We start from the raw sequence: 18,576 nt of genomic DNA, 5'->3' as shown, positions 1-18,576 counted from the left end.
AGTGTTCAGATTCGCAGTGTTCACAGTGTGGTTTTCGGCCAGGTCATGGAACACCGGATCGGCAGCCAGGACGAGAATCAATGCCTCCAACTACGGTCTTTACCCAGAAAAGGATAGAGTGAGTGCCTTATCCGGGTCACAGAAGAAGTCCTGTACTTCAGGGTCTTGTTCACAAATTAGGGAAAAATGAAGCAGGAGATTGATTGGCTAATTGGAGCTGCATTTGCAGTGATGTGGATTCTGCACCAATCTGTTGAGGTAAAGAGAGAGCTGAGGTAAAAGATGAAGCTCTCGATTTACTGGTTCATCTATGTTCCTAACTTCATCTATGGTCACAAACTTTGGGTAGTTACCAAAAAAATAAGATTACAGACACAAGTGGCCGAAATAAGTTTTCTCCTCAGGGTGTCTGGGCTCTTGCTTAGAGATAGAGTGGGAAGCTCGGTCATCTGGGAGGTACTGAGAGTAGAACTTCTGCTTCTCCATGTCAAAAGTAGCCAGTTGAGGAGGCCTGGGCATCTAGTTAGGATGTCTCCTGGATGCCTTCCTGGTGAGGTGTTGCAAGCCTGTATCACTAGGAGGAGACCCAGAGGAAGACCCAGAGCACAATGGATTGAGTATGTTCCTTGACTGGCCAGGAAATGCCTTAGGACTCCCCTGGAAGAGCTGATCCAAGTGGCTGGAGAGAGGGAAGTCTGGGTCTCCCTGCTTAGGCTCCTGCTGCAGGATCAGACCTCCATAAACAGAAGACAATAGATGGATGGATGGATGGATGGATGGATGGATGGATGGATGGATGGAATGAATGAATAACTACCACAGGTTTCTTTTACTGCCTTTAACAATGCAATCTGGCAAATGTCCAGGGCCAGATGACGTTCTGGTAAAATTTTATGAGTGTTTTCAAAATATTACATTTTTTAAGTAGTTTGAGGTAAAGAACCGCTTTACCTCAAATAGTCAGAGACACAATTTTGGGATTTTGTATCTGTAAGTCCTAACCATCAGATTTAAGAATTAAAGGGTTGGAATATTTCACTTAACATATATCCTATATAATATTAGTTTTACTTTCTGAAAATGAGTGGAAAACATATTGAACTTTTTCACAATATTCTAATTGATTGTAGATGTACATTTATCTCTTTCATTACTCGCTATCCATGGACCAGACAAGGTTGAAGAAAATTATTTGGGGGAAATGGTATGCCTTTGGAAAGGGCATACTTCATATTCTCGCCATAGGATGGCGAGAATAGGAAGTTAATTCATCTGATTAACCATATGAAAGACAGCAATCCGTTCAGGTCCATTTTTGAATGAAGTGACAGACCCCTGCTCAGTAGGAATGTTAGAGTGGATTTACCATCACCCTCTCCCGTAGATAGGAACCAGAGTCTTTGATCAGTGAAAAGTTTCACACAGCAGTACCCACCCTTAGTAATAAGCCTTTATGAAACTTTCTTCACTGCATGAGCGCTTGACAATTTAGGGATGATTGATGTGCTTTTTCGTCTGGAACAGTACTCATAGCAGCACTAGCCATGTTCAAATGGAATCTCCTCAGACTGTTTCCTGCTTGGACGGGACGTTTTTCCTAAGAGCAGAACTTCACTTTACCTTTGATGGGATGTGTTAGAGTCAAGTTTACTTTATTAGTACACCTCGATCACTTGGAAGCACGTTTGTCCCTGATACAATAGGTGAACAGAAATGTCATTTTATGAGGGATCATGTGGTGTTGGGGCATGCAGTGTCTACAGATTGCCTTCGTCCTGATCCCTGGAACACAAAGAAGGTTGTGAGCTGGTCCACCTCCCACACCTCATATAGCAACTGAGATTTAGGCTTTTATGGGCCTCTGTTCGTTCAATCAATATTTTGTGAAGAATTTTATTCAACACAAGGTGTCACTTAACTGACCCCTGTGAGTGGACTATGGAGTGCCAGGTTGGGTTTGCCTTTTTAATGGGTGTTCTTGGAACGACAGTGACAAATGTCAATTTCAAATGTGAAATCTATACACATTTAAAGAGCCTCAATGAAAACATGTTTATTCTTAACTCTTTGATGCACAAAACTGATTGAAAATCGATTTATTCCCTGCATGTTTCTGTCTGTTTGTGTAAGGCTGAGATGGATCTGCACATGAAAACGTCTCTTTAAACCATTCAGACCAACACAAAGAGACACAATCAAACTGTCTGATGACTTTATGACCCAGTGATAATAACGCAGAAACAGTCCAAATAGTTTGGATCTATATTTTCTTTTTCTTCTTACGGAAAGTTTCTGTTTACATCAGGTCTGTGGTGCATTTCTGTCCTAAAGAAAAAGAAATAAAACTTCAGGTGTTTCACAACCAGATATTAACATAAATGGAAAAAACCTCACGAAAACCTTATAGCAGAAAGTCTGATGGCCACTGAAAGAAAGTCTTACAGTATTCAATTATGCCGCATGAACTGATCAGTAGATTGTTGCAAGGTAACGCAAAAATACCAAAAAAAAAAGGGGGCCGGTGGAGTCCTCCATGTCCCCTAAGGCAGCGGTCCCCAACCTTTTTAGTCGGGCGGACCGGTCAGGCCTTCGCAATTTTGTTACTCATTCTGCTGCAAGTTGGCTCAATTTTGACGCGCAAGACTTAACCGGTAAAATCCGGTTTGGGATTTTCAAAATAAAAGATCCGGAAGTAGTTCATTATTTCTTGCGCGGCCCGGTGCCAATTGGTCCGCGGCCCGGTGGTTGGGGACCACTGCCCTAAGGGGCTTCGCGCCATCTCAACCTCACACAAACTGACATAAACATACAGAGAAATTTTAAATGGACATTTGTGACTGTATACAAAATAGACCAGCAAATATTTCAGCGAACATTTCGCGAGGGAACGCAAAACTTAAAAACAACCATCTTCCCCACGTCCCCCTGTAGGGGACTCTGTAAATTCTTAGTTCTGAATAATAGTTGAGTTATACTATTAATTAACTGTTATGTTGTTTACCACTTGCTCTGTGCTCTGAAAGAGACAAAAGCGTGGGGCCTTGCAGAGTGTGGCGCTAGTTTCCCCCCCAAACATTTGCTCTGAGCGGAGCAGCAATAGCAACAGAGCGGTCAGACGCAGCATTCCTGACCAGGACAGGAGTGAAAGGGATGGGCGGGGCGCACAGCGGCAGCAGCGACTCTGAGCTCCAACATCCTGTCTGCTGAAGCCCCCTCCTCCTTTACGTTTACCTAAGACCCAGCAGCCTTTCCCCCATGTGTTTGAATGCATTTCCCTTAAAAACGAGAAAGTGTCGAGAGGCCGAAGCAAACGGCGATTTAACAGCGAGCTTCTCGTTCGTCCTTCAGTTCCTGCGCGTCCAGCAAATCGGGGAAACAGCTCGGTGTTGCTGGAGGGAAGAGCTCGGGGAGGAGGCTGAACTACGCGACACCATGACCGAAAAGGACACAGGAACAGAAAACATACTAACAGGTGAGTGCTCAGTTTTCACAGCACATCGTTCATCTTTAGCCATTTGGAACTACGACGGTCGTTTTCTAGTTGTAATGGCACGCGCCAGGCTGTCGCTGGCACGACCGTAAAGTGCGCGTTCACGAGCCCTCCATTAAACGTAAGGTTATGTGTAAATTAAAAAAAAAATAAAAAAATCTGCTCTTAGTTGTGGCGTTGATCCAAAAAACCAAAAAAAAAAAAAAAACAACTGTGTTGTCACATGTGGGATGTGAGTTTAGCAAAACCCTGCGACAATTTCTGCCGCATTGCAGGAACGGGATGTTAGTGCGGAGCCCTGCCCGGTCCTGCCCGGTGCTGTCCAGGGGTGTGCGCAGGGAGGACCTCGCCTTGTGTGTTTTTGCAGTTTAAATGCCCGTTTTTGTCGAAGCTCATCTCTGTGACTTATGTTCTGGTTGAGATATGGCGAGTCCTCTGCGTTAGGCCGGTGACTCTCAGCAGAAGAGCGAGACACATCCCTGTCGGGCCCAGTGTAACGGTGCAGAGGCTGGTCACATGGCCCCGTCCCACTGGAGTTGGGACTCGGTGCAGCAAAAGTCCTGCATCATGTCCTCTGGGTTGAAACATTTAAATACGCTGTTCTTGGTAGTTTAGAAATCCAACCGGGTCAGACCTCAGGGCCAGCGTGCGTATTTAAATTAGATTTTTTTTTATTACATATTTGCTTAAACTGTCACCATGTCATGAGAGTGCAGCATAAGAAACAAATAATCTGTGGGAAGACAAATCAAGCTCCTCCACTTCCTCCCAGTGCTACAATTAGGTCTGCAAAAAATGTACCGCCTTCCTGGTCAAAAACAACCAATCAGAGCAAAGAGGAAGGTCTTAACGCTGCCAATCATCCTCCTGTACACTGGTCCGTAATGTCCGCTGTCGTCGGTGGCTGTGGGCGTTTTTCAACTGGCAAGTCCCGCACTTATCTGGTTAATGTACAGTTTGGTTCTACCCGATTAGTGAGCTTCTCCACTGCTGGGTCTGTTCGGCACTAAGACGGGCGGGACGTGAGCGCGATGCGGCTGTGGTCAACTCTCCGCTGATGTTTGCAGCAACACTCTGCAACGGAGAACCAAGGTTTCCCCCTGAAAACTGGTCGGGGCGCTCGGGCAGTCATTCGTCCAGCGGCCCGTCGTGTTTTTGAGTTAAAAAATGTTTTCGAGTTGCCAGGAATTTTGAAACTATCACTTGATAATCATGTGTTATTGAAAGATTGGAAGATTAATACTTGAACACCAACTATAAAGTCTGAAAAAATGCAAATATATATTTTTAAAACTTAAATAAATAAGCAATGCTTAGCCTGGTGGGGGCACAAGTAAAGTGCACACATGCACAGTCATGTTTGCATAATTAAATTTACAACATTGGTCGTAACACAGCTTTCTGGATCAGCTGCATCCGTCTGATTGACCTGTGATGGCATTGTCGCAGTAATCCATTTGATTAAATGTAAACGCGCGGATGGAGATCTTGCTGGGACATTAGTCCTATCAATGTTCTTCAGGTGATCGAAGGCCGACTTTGTAACTGTCTCTTCTTGGCTCTTGATGTTCAGATATGAGTCCGTCATCACATCTAGATTTCGGGGCCTGATTACTAGTCACTAGCTGTAATAACTGAAGCTGACTCTTGATCGTTCCTCTTTAGGTCGAAAAATAATAACTTCAGTTTAGTCTTGGTACAACCGTGTATTGATTTGGTCTATTCTTGAATAGAACCATAGTCACCTGGTGACATTGCTATGTAGAGCTGTGTATCGGCTACATAGCTATGGCAAATGATCTCATTTGTTCTAATATGAGCTAGCAGGAGAATGCAGATATTACGTAGGAGGGGAACCAGGTGGGAGCACCACCAGACTATTGATGTGAAGTTACCTATAAACACAAACAAGTCCCTGTTCTATATGCAACACTTGCACCAGTCAAGGACTGTATCCGAGGATCCCACCCATCTCTCCCGTTGTTTCCCGTCAAATATGGTTAACGTGTCAATGGAAAGCCCAACTTATTGCAATGATTCATTGACTTTTCAGCAGTAGTTTTCCCAAATAAGCATGCGGTGGAAGTGGGAAGAAATGTTTTGCCTTTTAACAGGAAGAAACCTCAAGCAGAACCCGGCTTTAAATTGCGTCCTTTTGTTCTCAGAGTCATCCGTCTGCCGAACTCGACACCAGGCCCGGGTCGAACTATTTGGACAGAGCTCTGGGCAAAGTGTTGTCAGATTGCTCAGAAGTTCGTTGCTGTTTTATGCAGAAATATGATTGGACGGCTATGTTGACATTTCTCTTCAATTCGTCTGCTTCCACCGTCCAGTTTTTGTACATGCAGGAGACATAAATACTTTTGAGGAACATTTATCTGACGGGGTGAGGAAGTATATACTTTTGCACAACTCTTCATTAAGTAGCTACTATAATTATAAGACTGACTAACTGTTATTAACTGCTGGATGGAAATGATAACCTTGCTGTTCATGGAGGAGGCTGCCTGCAGAAAGGTGTGGTGCTAGCTCGGTGTTCGTTTCATAAAAACAAAGCAGAGGAAGCTTGGGAGGCCCCAGCAGGTAGGGCCATGACGTATTCTGGAGCGGAAGGAGCATCCCCCAGGTGGCCTGTGTGTGAAAGGTGTGTGCTAATGCGAACATGCTAAAACCGTGAGAGGACCTGTATGCTGTACTGACTGAGGGGGTCCGAGATACTCACAAACACACACACACCCGCACGCACGCGCCCACACACACGTGTCTGTGCATGTGTTTTGCTTTTGTTTGTGTCACACACACAAAACAAAAGCAAAAAAACTTAAAGTAACTGGTCAAGTTGCACTGTCCACATTAAAGAGAAACGGAGCGACTCGGCTTTCGCGAGCATTTTGTCCAAGCGGGACCTGACAGATTGCATTCACGAGTCCTCCATTAAACTTTATTGAGCTTTCATTTAAGGTTTTTCTTTGATAATGCACAAGATCATTAGACTCTCTAACAATTATGACATTCCTGAGCTTGAGATTCTGATCTGCAAATATTGAAGATATTATTTGCTCCAGTTAATTTCTACAAGAGGCAACACCAGAGGCCTTTTGCCTAAAAAGGGGGGAAACGTGTATACAGAGTTTAATTGGTGAGGCTGGTCTCTCTGGTGGCTTGGCAACAGCCCATTGTTATGTAATGCAAGTCACTGAATGCCCGCTGCAACCTGATGATTCGCTGCACACCAGACCTTGTCTTGCACAAATTCCTGAAACTACCATGAGATGACTGGACGTTTAAAGACTACTTCGAGCTTTAACTATAGATAAATTATTGATTACAGCGTTGAACGTTGTATGCTGCTGATTCGTTGTTGGCTATTCCAGTTCTTGTATGTATCCGTTTTTTTGTTTTTTTTTAAAATAAATTGTTTATGCCAATTCTGAAGGATGATGAATTTACCAAATGCACGACTTGCGTCAATAGTCATTATTGTTTGTGATTTGTAAAGATAAAATAGTTGAATGCTAAAAAAGGGATGCAGCTGCAGTGGCAGCTACAGTGCCCAACATGTTTTTTGATTTTCTTCATAAAACAGTACCATCAAGTACAAACTGGTTAGGTTTTTCACAGCAGAAATACTTGGAATTTTGGTCATAGATCTGATTTTATCATAGTTATTATTATTTTTGTTGTTGTTTTTCCTTCAAATGTTGTAGGCTTAATTTATAAATGCAGTTTTAACCCTTTAACTGTCACAAGGACACTGTTGTCCTCATGGACCCATTGACTTACATGTTTTCATTTTGAGGGTGGCAGTTAATTAAACAACAGCTAGTATTTGAAACCAAAACTATCCATCCATCCATTTTCTGTTCACCCTTTGTCCCTAATGGGGTCAGGAGGTGCTGGTGTCTATCTCCAGCTACGTTCCGGGCGAGAGGCGGGGTTCACCCTGGACAGGTCACCAGTCTGTCGCAGGGCAACACAGAGACATACAGGACAAACAACCATGCACACACACCTAGGGAGAATTTAGAGAGACCAATTAACCTGACAGTCATGTTTTTGGACTGTGGGAGGAAGCCGGAGTACCCGGAGAGAATTCATGCATGCACAGGGAGAACATGCAAACTCCTTGCAGAAAGACCCCAGCCGGGAATCGAACCCAGGACCTTCTTGCTGCAAGGCAACAGTGCTACCAACTGCGCCACTGTGCAGCCCTGAAACCAAAACTAAAACTAATCAGATGTTTATCAGTTTGATTCAATGACAGAACATAAAAATCTGCCTTCTTTTCTGCATTGACCTGACTGCTCTGTCTGTTTCAGTCACCTGCCGTAAAGAGATCACTCTCAAATATACATACTGTGACGTGTTTACCCGTATGCTGTCGGCCCGTCACAATAACACATTTTGCTGGACGCTAAATTTTTCCAGACGTTATTGCGATAAACGATAATATTGTTGTTTTGAGACAATTTTTAAGTAAATATGACAGTAATGGCAAAATAATAATGCAAGAGCTCATTCTTAAAGATCAGTAAACGTTAAACTGTAATGAACGTTTAACACTGGAACTGGGAGACATTTTTAAAATCTAAAATAAATAAACAACAAATAAAATTAAGTTTGAAGTCTTCGTAAACAAAATTGTCCTTCTAAATAGGTTTAGTTGAGACCAAAACACCAGACTGAAGACTTTTATCTTCCAATTTTTGGTAGAAAGAGAAAAAAAAGAGATAAACAATAAATCATGCCAATGGAAATGATTGAGTTTGTTTTAACTTCTCATGTGATTAATTGATTTATTGACTATTGTGACAGGCCTACTATGGTTGTCTATGATGCTCTAGTCCAAATTAAGGAAGCAGTTGCAGCATCCAGGCAGGGTTAAAACTGGATCTGTTATCAAATGTTTCCATTATAGACAGACAGGAAGGAAAAACATTGTTCAGCAGAGAGCTTTGAGGCATTTCCTCAGATTGTAACCTCTTCAGGAACCAGCCGTCCACAGACTCTCTCTATCAGTTTTTTCACTTTTTTCTGAAATTCGTCACTCCAAGGGACTATTTGAGAAACGTAACATCATTTTCACCGAAAGGCATTGTGTGACCATCTAACGTAGCACGGAAATGTGAAACTACATAAAGAGTACTGGTTGACAAAAGTGAAAACTGCAATCCATAAACGGCAGAATTTAGGGTTTAGTTGTCAAATATACATCAGCCACAATTCTATCCACATTAATTGATCAATATTAGGCATAAGTTATTTTTAGCATTGTAAACTGATTATTTTACCAAAAATATTTACATAATCATGTGTTTTAGTATAGCAAATATGAAAGGTTAACTAAAAGAATTGGTTAAATTTGCTGCGATGGACTAGCGGCCTGTCCAGGGAGAACCCCGCCTCTCGCCCAATGACCGCCATAGATAAGCATCAGTGCCCCTCAACACTCTGCAAAGATAATGGATGGATGGTTTAATTTGATCAGATCATTGATTTATTGTTTTTGTTCAACTGTTTATATGATTGTTTTGTTAAAAATCATATCGATCAGTTGTCTCAAGAGTTTAACACTTAAGCAAATTGACAAATGGTCAAATTCTCTGATACTCCGTGCTATACAGCCTCTAAGATTTTACGGTCCAGGTCAAAAATGTATTCCCTAATTTCTGTATCTTGGGAATCATAGGGCCCCCCTTCATTTGGAACAGAATCCCAAATTGTAGAAAGCAATCTACAATTTGGTACGAGCAGCTACTGCATCAGGCCTCTAAGCTGTGGTTTTTAGTTCAAGTACAGAAGTTCTGGGTCCACACATCAACCAGCATATACAGAACTTCCTTATGGGTCTAGATCCCAGAATAAATGCGTCTTTCCATAACACTTCTCCTTCTACGTTTTTTTCTAAAGTCTCAGGACATGTTGTTTGTGCTTTATCTTTTATCTAAACATCTTTGAACCATTCTATAAAATAAATACTGATCCTCCAATATGACCGCACATCCAGTGTCGCTGGAATTTAACGACGTCAGGAAAAACACTGGACAGTTTCTCCTTTTCACGTATTTGCAGATTGAAATTTGCCAAACAAATTCTTCACTACAACTGTCTGGATTGCCTTTTTCTTTTTTTTTTTTTTAAATGAGCAAGCGTTTTTAAATTACGAATTAAACAGATCTAGATTGTACTCTCTCACAATTTTCAAACCAAAAAATAGTTTGGACATATTTTCACGGGTTGGCGAGAAATTCGAAAAGTAACGAATGGTGTTTAATAGGTGACATCGATGTAAGTTATGGACCATGGGTGGTCTTGTGATGGCGCTCATGAAATATTCATGAAGATGCTGCATTTATTGTGATTTGACTGCTGGGTCTATTGGTGAGAATAAAAAGTCCTGGTTTAAAATGAGGTTTTGGGAATGAACCCTTGTGCTGCAGGGAGACAAGCTGGATGGTGGCTAGATAGAGTGTAGCCACAGGTGGTCTGTAATTCTGCGGAGTAATTGCTTGGCAAAGTGTATTACAGATCTTCAGACCACTCATCCTCACTGTAGGGGTGGACCAGAGAAAAGGGTGAGTGAGGCAAAAAATAGGATGGATAACATGATGTCCCGTTGAGAGACGATTCTAAGAGACACTTACAATACCTTGAGGGAGTATTATTATTGTGTGTGTTCAAAGAACACTTTTAGTAAAGGCTATTAAGACAGACTAATGAAAATGATGGTCACAAATGGGGAGACAATCTTCAATTGAATTGAAATGTCACTGTCTTTAAAAGACAGGTGCAACAGGCATTTTCGGCGTTTTAAGTGGAGAGCATGTTGTCATAGTGCTTTAGGAGAGTATGATTCTTTTTTATACCTTGTGAGCTTTCCAGACCTCGGGGTTAGTAACAAGAGAGCCGCCCGCTTCTGGTCGTTTTTTGTTTTGTCTGCGCTGGCAGCACCAGCTGCCCGAGAAGCTCCTCTCAACAGTCCTTCAGCCTGGCGGTAGGACAAGCCCGACAAAGCGTTTCTGAAATGCCCTCCTGAGAGTTCAGAGATCAAACTGATGGCAGACAGTTTTACCCCCCCCCCCCCTCCAAGCTGTATCAACTTGGCTGTGTTTAAAAAAGATTTGAGTTTCTGGAAAATAGATCTTGACAATAATCACAATATGTGGTGTCATGTTTAATTTAAGATTTTTTCTTGATTTGTTTAAGAAAAAAAGGCAAACGTGCGCTCATTGTAATACCTATATCTATCTTCTGTCACCATTAACATAGGCAAGGCAAGGCAAGGCAAGGCAAGTTTATTTATATAGCACTTTAAAACAGTACCACTGACCAAAGTGCTGTACAATCACAAGATTAAACAAATAAAAATCAAAATTAAAACACATAAAAACCAACAATGCAGTGACGTAAAACACTCTATATAATACATAAACATACCCAGATAAATACAGAAAAGCAGCATCTCAAACTGAATCAAAGGCCAACCGAAAAAGGTAAGTCTTAAGAGCAGATTTAAAAATTGCTAAAGAGGGGGCCTGTTTTACCAACATAGGTAAAGAATTCCAAAGTTTGGGAGCTGCAACAGCAAACGCCCTGTCTCCTCTCTGCCTCCTGGAAGTCCTCGGCACCTCCAGGTTCATTTGGCTCGCTGATCTAAGAGCTCGAGGAGGACAGTGTATATGTAGCAGCTCAGAGAGATAGGAGGGAGCAAGACCATTTAAAGATTTAAATACAAATAAAAGAATCTTAAAATGCACTCTGAAATGTACCGGCAGCCAGTGCAGAGAATATAAAATCGGGGTAACATGTTCTCTCTTCCGCAATCCAGTTAAGAGCCGAGCAGCCGCATACTGTGTATCAGCTTAATATTTTCTTTTTAAATTCACTCACCCCTCTTCTTATTGATTATTATTCCAGTTTCAGCTTCTGAAAGCAGCCCGGAGCTAAAAAGTAACTGCTGAAATGATTTATTATAAATATAAGACAAGGTTTCCCCCAGAAAACTTGCTAAGCCTGGCGGTTGGGTCCTACGACAGTCATTCATCCAGCGGCACGCCGTGTTTTTGAGTAAAACATTTTTTAAAGTTGACAGGAAATTTGAAAATATCACCTACTAGTTATGTTATTGAAAGATTGGAAGATTAATACCTGAACACCAACTATAAAGTCTTAAACAAAATGCAAACATTTTAAAAAGACTTAAATAAATAAGCAATGCTTAGCCTGGTGGGGGCACAAGTAAAGCCTGGTGGCCCGCCAGGCTTATAATACACTGGGGGAAACCCTGTGCATCTAAACGTATCTAGAGATGGTATGCATTTTGTTTAAGATATACATTTTAAAACATGTTCAATGTTGACATTAAAACAATTTAATTAAAAATATGTCTAAATCCTGAATGCAGATTCTCATGTTCTGGTTAGAGTCTGCTTCTAACCAGAGAATGAACTACCTCACGACTGGCACTCAAAGCTTTGATAGCATTTGCAGAAGGAATGTGGATAAGCACTGATAAGCACAGCAAAAAAAAAATAAAATAAAATAAATGAATAAATAAAAAATTACACTCTCACAACCCATTTCTCTTTATAATTATGCAATCCATTTTGAAAATAAAAGCAGGTCTACCCATCCTCTTTTTTTTAATCAAATTGCGCTGTGTGTGTGGGTGTGTGTGTGTGTGTACAATCTTTTCTTCTTTTCCATGTGTGGTGATGGAGGGTCTTACCCTTCCAAATCAATCTTCGTGGGTCAAAAAGCTCTGTGGCCACAAAATGTTGGTATAGCTTTCCAGATACAAAAATCTATTCTGTTTCAATCAGATATGTGGTGTTAAAACTAAGACCGAAGCAAGACTGTAAATAGTTTTACGGAGAGGATGCACCCTCTGGAGGACCTCCATGGAAACTCCAGGTCCAGCAAAATGAATGCAACAGCAGCCATCTGGATCAGCTACTTCAGGGGAAAGAGTGGGACGGAGACGGAGTACAGGACATCTTCAACGGAGCTCACCATCATAAGCGTGTGTGAATGTGTGTATGAATGAGTGAATGACTGTAGCGCAAAGCGTTTTGGAGTCCTCTAGACAAGATCAGGCGCCGTACAAGTGCAGGCCATATTACCACTTTATCATTTTAAAGCATTATGTTATGACTTTTTAATAAATGAACTAGGTTTGAAAGGAATGATGAAGGTACAATATAACCATGGAATAAATCTGCTTTGTTTGCTTCCGCAGATGAGATGGCGAATCCTTCTTTGTCAAAGAGTGGAGGCGACCCAGGAATCACCCCTCTATCGCCTTCGCATATCCAGGTGAATTTTATTCATCTGTTTGTTTTTGTATATGTTATTGCAGAACACTGCAAGGCAAGTCACTTTTATTAACATTGTTTTTAATTGCCATTGATCAAGAGGTTTAAAAAACGGCCAGATTGGCCTGGTTCTGGTTGAAATGACAAGAGAAGCCAAATCTGTTAAAATAAGACAGAGTTTGAGATTCTGGTAAATGATGTTGTGCTTGCCGACATTTAAATTTGGGCTTTGAATTTAAGTAATTTTCGGAGGGACTGTTGCAGACATAAGGTTAGGACTGCGATTAGCACAAACTGCGGAGAATCATCCGAATCATCTGCATAGAAAAGAAATGTGGAGCAAGAATTGAGCCTTGAGGAACGCCGCAGTCGAGCTTGACAAAAGTAGAAGAGAAAAAAATGTCACTTAAAGAAGATCTAAACCAATTTAGAGCAGCCTCAGAGTATTTTATACAATTAAATTAGAACGCTGTGATCCGCTGCATGAACTGCTGCTGTGGACCGAACTAAAACTGAACAGCAGCTACTGTAGACTCTGACTTCATTCTAATATTGTTCTGGACCAGAACTTTAAGAAAACAGCATTTCTTAAAGTTGGCTTCAAACAACTTGGAGAAAAAGTATGTTTGAAAAAGAAGTTGCTTTTTGAATTAATCAAGACTTTCAAGACAAAATAAAATGAGGATTTTTTTCACAGTTAAGGGGCAACAGTTTGAAAGCGCAATTCTCTCTATTTTTATGTTTTGTCCGTATAACTGCGAGTAGATTTTGGTTTGAGAATCTGAGAGCTCCAGTTGGGTGACTTACAGCCCCGGACCTGACTTGAAGCAGACCTACGTCAGGCCACATTTATCTGCCTGATCGTAGGTTACATTCAGGATCGGGCTTCTGTGGCTCAGAGGAAACTAAATGTGAATGCACAATATAACGTTAACTTTGTGCTAATATGTTTCTTAGAGGAGCATTTAGTAAGTAGCAGTTGGTGAGGACAGAAAGAATGAAAGAAATCAGCAGCAGTTAATTAAACTGCAACAAGCCTTGCACACTGCACAACTAATGCACATGTGGCCCCATCCTGCTCCACTCCTATCACTCTCACATCCCAGAACATTCGCCTTTGACTCACCCGTGGTTAAAAAAGTGACAAAATGGAGCTGGAAAATGTTAAAACTGAAGCTCAAAACAGGAGAAGTTACTCTACTAAGGGAGCAGGGTGCAAAGTCAGAAGAATTTTAAACAGGTAGTTGATGACAACGACACGCGTTGGCTTCGTTTAGTGCATCAAATGTGGTTCTTTTCTGTCCAATAACGACAGGCATCCATATTATTGTTAATAAACACAAAATCTTATCTATTTCTTTCTCTCTTTTTTTTAGAACTACTTCTTTAAAGTATGCCAGACTGATTTTTGTGGTCTAAAAACCAAAGCTTATTTGTGTTGGATTGGGCTCAGTGTCTTTGGTCTTGGGCCAAGTTGAGTTGGGGTTTTTAGGCCCGATCTAAACTTCTAATGTTACACAGATTGCGCGCATCACATTTCACTCAGACTGGCACAGAATCATGGTGAGTTGCTAGTGGTCAGCCCTTACAGCCCCTACCACTGGGCTTGGCAAGTTTTCTGGATCAAACTCTGCATACAGAAAGACTTGAATCCTGGACCTTCTTATTCCAAGGCAGCAAGGGTTGCGAGAAGCAGCAGGAGTAACTCTCCTTACTCCTGGTACATATGGTGATGGTACAAGTACGCAAATTACTCCGTCTTCATGCCCCGTTCCCTGACACACAGCAAATATCCAGTAACAAGTTAATCCAAGGTTTTGACCTGTCGGAGGGCAGATTCTCTGCTTGGCTGCAGCTTCCTCCTCCCACATGTCGATGTGCCTCTGGGCAAGGCACTTAACCCCAAATTGCCTACCGATCTGCGTATGGGTGTATAAATGTGTGTGTGTTTGTGAGTGTGACTGGGTGAATGTGACTCTAGTGTAAAGCGCTTTGAGTGGTCAAAATGACTGGAAAAGCGCTATATAAGTTCAGACCATTTACATATTTTTTTTCTGTGAAGTGAAAATCGTACCTTGGTGTCGAAGTTCTGTTGAGAATGTCAGTATGTTGGAAATCAGAAAAAAACCTGGTAGTTTTAGATTGCTGATTAAGGCAAGAGAGTACGTCATCTGCATATTTTTCCACCTAATTTGACATTCTAGAAATATTTAGAAAGAAATATTCAAAATCTCTTTGTTGCGTATTTTGTCCTGTCTTCATATAATTAACAGTATGAAGGCAGTGAGCAGGTTTATGCGGTTTACAGCATAGAAATATTTCCAAATCCTCAACAGACTTTTGGAGGAGCTGCTGTAAACGACTGGCTGAAACCACAGAAGTTTATCATGTATTATTTATCTTGCTCTGTGTTTATTTCTTACTTCCTGCATGTTCTTGCTTCTGGTCTGTCCTCTTAGCTGTGTGTTGTGCTAATTTTGTTGTGCAGCAAAGTGACACGGACCAGGTGCAGTCCGGACCGTCCTTTGTGGTGGTGGTCGCCATCGACTTCGGCACGACATCCAGCGGTTATGCTTACGCTTTCACAAAGGAGCCTGAGTGCATTCACACCATGAGGTGGGCCAACACTGCAATGCAGACAGTCAGTGGGGTAAAGAGTGGGGGCGGGGTGAATCAACAAAACACAATTCACTAGCGAGGACCACGTTAAAGGTATACATTTAAAGATTTCTTGATGAAGGATGAAGGGATGAAAGGATAAGGTTTGGAGGGATGAATGATCTTGATTTGGTTACCTGGGGAGAATGATGGAGGGCTTGATGGAGGTGAAGACTCTGCGTGGGGGTTTGGTCTTCAGGAAACGGGACCTTCTTATTTTCCCGAGCCCGCACAGGAACCCCCCCTCCCCCAGACAAAACCTGCAGCGCAAAGAAGCGAAACGTTGTCATGAGTGAAGGAGGATGAAATGAAAGAGGTAAAGGGTAAGGGAGGGTGGGGTTGACAAAACGTAACAGACTGAGATGAGTGGGTGAGCAGAGCATAAATAGGCCGCCTGGAAAATTCGAGGTGTAGTTTGGGCGTGGCCCAGCTCCCGAACCTAAGTTAACACGTTAACTCCATTATTATTTTTCACGCAGCATTTTAAAACACTTCATCGACATATAAAAAAGGGTCTGAAGTATCCAACGATACCTAATTTTGTGTACATTAATGGATGCCATTTCTCCTTTACTGTGACATGTTCGATTGTAATCTGAGCATGATACTTTGGTTTATTGCATCTGCAGCAAGCTACACTTTAGTTTGCTGCGGATGCATTTTTTTTTTTAACTAGATACATTTCTTTAAGCAAAATAAAGAAATGTATCTATCCAGTGACAGGTGTGTCCAGGTTTGGACACACCTGTGTGTCCAAACTTTTGGTCTGTACTGTAGATTCGTCTAGATTTCCTGTTTGACATCTGAATGTTGGCGTGTGAAATCTGTCTGTGGCTGGACACCACACACTGCAGATATCTGTGATTTTTTTTATCACTGTGTGTGTGTATGTGGAGGGTGTGTGTGTGTGTGTGTGTGGACTCTTTTGGGTTTTGAAAATCAGCCTATAATGTTAAGACCTTGCTATTTGAACCAGACATTAAACACCCCACAATGTTACATGCCTAAACAAATACCATACGACCAATCCCACCTCTATAAACTCTCCATACAGATCTCTATTGATTAATTTTATGTTATGTGAGTGTGAGGCTTTTCTTTGCACGGTCTGAATCCTGCCTGGAGATTCCTGATGCTCTGATGTTCTTTGTGAACATTATTTTGTTAAAATTGCCCCATCCCAACCAACCAGTTGACGGTCTGCTTTGCAGGAACCATTTGTTTTGTTTTGTTTTTTTTACCATGAAGTCTCTTCAGTGCGTTTGAAGTAATGATTCTTCCGACTTCTTCTACTTTGGGTAGTTATTTCCAGGTTTTTCGGCCAATTTTGTTTTACTTTATTGCGATACAAATAGCTAAATAAAGTCTTAATTCCAGGCACGATTATGCTGGAACATGCTGGATTACGTCCTTTCAACACAGTAAATTTATGTCATAAATATGTCTATGACATTACCTGTCTCCACTCCCCCTTTTCAGGCGCTGGGAGGGCGGAGACCCTGGTGTTTCCAATCAGAAGACTCCAACCACCATCCTGCTGACTCCAGACAGAAAGTTCCACAGCTTTGGATACGCAGCCCGTGATTTCTACCACGATCTGGATCCTAGCGAGTCCAAACACTGGCTGTACCTGGAGAAATTCAAAATGAAGCTTCACACCACTGCAGTAAGGCTTTACAACACGCTGGATATCTGCAGCGCCTGATCAATAAATGCTGACCAGCTCAGCTGCTCGTGTTTCAAGCTGTGGCGGTTGGGTTATTCAGTGACTTGCCGACCTTGGCTAGTCTGACGCGTTATGTTTTTCACACAATCTTGTGCATCAGAATTGGCCCCCGGGTTGCAATTCTGCTGTTGTTCTGCTGTTGCATGATCTGCTACTGGTTCGTTGCCTGAGGGGTCGTAGGTATGAACCTGGAAACCGGATTAGTTCAAGCTGCTTGTTAACAGATTTCAGTGTTAACGAACACTGAATTGTGCTTGTTAACACACAATTCACACAACACACAACACACAATTTCCAAGCAACCATACCTTAGCCCTTTTCCCATATGTGCTGAAACATTTTGGACTATTACTTAAATTTACTTGCAGTATACTGCAACTAGTCTAACTGTGAATAAAGTAGGTGTCTGCAAAGCACATATACAAGTGTAAAATTGTCACTGGATAAATCTTTATTTAAAATAAACCAGCTCACCACGGTGCAGTCCATTATTTCTCATTTAGAGACAGATTTAGATATGGTTACAAGCTCCCCGGTTTTTCAGCTCTTAACTGTTTATTCAACATTCAAATTTTACTTCTGTATATTGTTTCCATCGCTTACTTTGTCAGTTTCACTTTATAGATTGTCAGCTAATCTCGTACCTGGCGAACCGTAGCGCTAGCAGAGCACCTTATGAATTCTTATTGCGTTGAAAGAAGATACGTGACCTCGTCAGAAAACGGGCTGAGAAGCTGCTGCAGACTGAGGCCCGTCTCTTTCTTTTGTGTTTGTCAGAATCTGTCCATTGGCACTGAGATCCACGCAGCAAACGGAAAGCGAGTGAAAGCCCTGGACATCTTCGCCTATGCGCTCGCATTCTTTAAGGAGCAAGCATTAAAGGTAAAAAGCATCATCAATGCAATATTTTGTATTAAATTTGTTTTTTTTCTTGGACATGAAATATTTTGGGGGACTGTTTCAACAATTTGCCTAAGGGGGGATTTTTTTTGCCTTAATTTGAGAGCACACAGTTTCAGTCTGAAAGCAGGATTTCATGTCTTTTGTTCTCAAAACTTTTAATACTTGTGCTCAAAACTTCTCCTCGTGCTCAGAGTGTGTGTGCCGTGTGTGTGTCTCTGCCCAGAGCAAATCTCCGCTTGCAGAACTCTCTTTCAAAATGAAAATGCAAGCACAAGTATTAAACGTTTTGAGAACAAAAGACATCATCCTGCTTTCAGACTGAAAATGTGTGCTCACGAATTATGGCAGAAAAATTCCCCCATGTTTATGGATTGAAATATTTTTTAAGAGAGAATTTGGCCGGCCTCTGCTCTGAGCTCTGAGGTGTTAGTAGCGGTACACCTGCTGCAACATGCAGATCATCGAATATAAAACAGGAGCAGTAA

The 18,576-nt window shown here is 41.7% G+C and overlaps 1 protein-coding gene across 4 annotated transcripts in view; it reads left to right on the top strand.

Moving 5' to 3' along the window:
• Positions 1 to 3,118: 3,118 nt before the first annotated feature.
• The window catches only part of hspa12a (heat shock protein 12A), a 32,307-nt gene continuing 16,849 nt past the window's right edge, over positions 3,119 to 18,576 (top strand). For 3 of the 4 annotated variants that reach the window (XM_032553933.1, XM_032553931.1, XM_032553932.1), the window contains exons 1-5: positions 3,119 to 3,472; positions 12,729 to 12,805; positions 15,293 to 15,420; positions 16,942 to 17,128; positions 17,966 to 18,070. In XM_032553933.1, coding sequence (XP_032409824.1) covers positions 3,256 to 3,472; positions 12,729 to 12,805; positions 15,293 to 15,420; positions 16,942 to 17,128; positions 17,966 to 18,070 — 714 coding nt within the window. In that variant the 5' untranslated portion in view covers positions 3,119 to 3,255. The remainder of the gene's footprint in view (positions 3,473 to 12,728; positions 12,806 to 15,292; positions 15,421 to 16,941; positions 17,129 to 17,965; positions 18,071 to 18,576) is intronic. The other variant, XM_032553930.1, reaches the window with a different exon arrangement.

This window comes from Xiphophorus hellerii, chromosome 22 (assembly GCF_003331165.1).
Source record: "Xiphophorus hellerii strain 12219 chromosome 22, Xiphophorus_hellerii-4.1, whole genome shotgun sequence".
Classification (NCBI taxonomy): Eukaryota; Metazoa; Chordata; class Actinopteri; order Cyprinodontiformes; family Poeciliidae; genus Xiphophorus; species Xiphophorus hellerii.
This window is presented reverse-complemented; position numbering and strand designations above follow the sequence as displayed.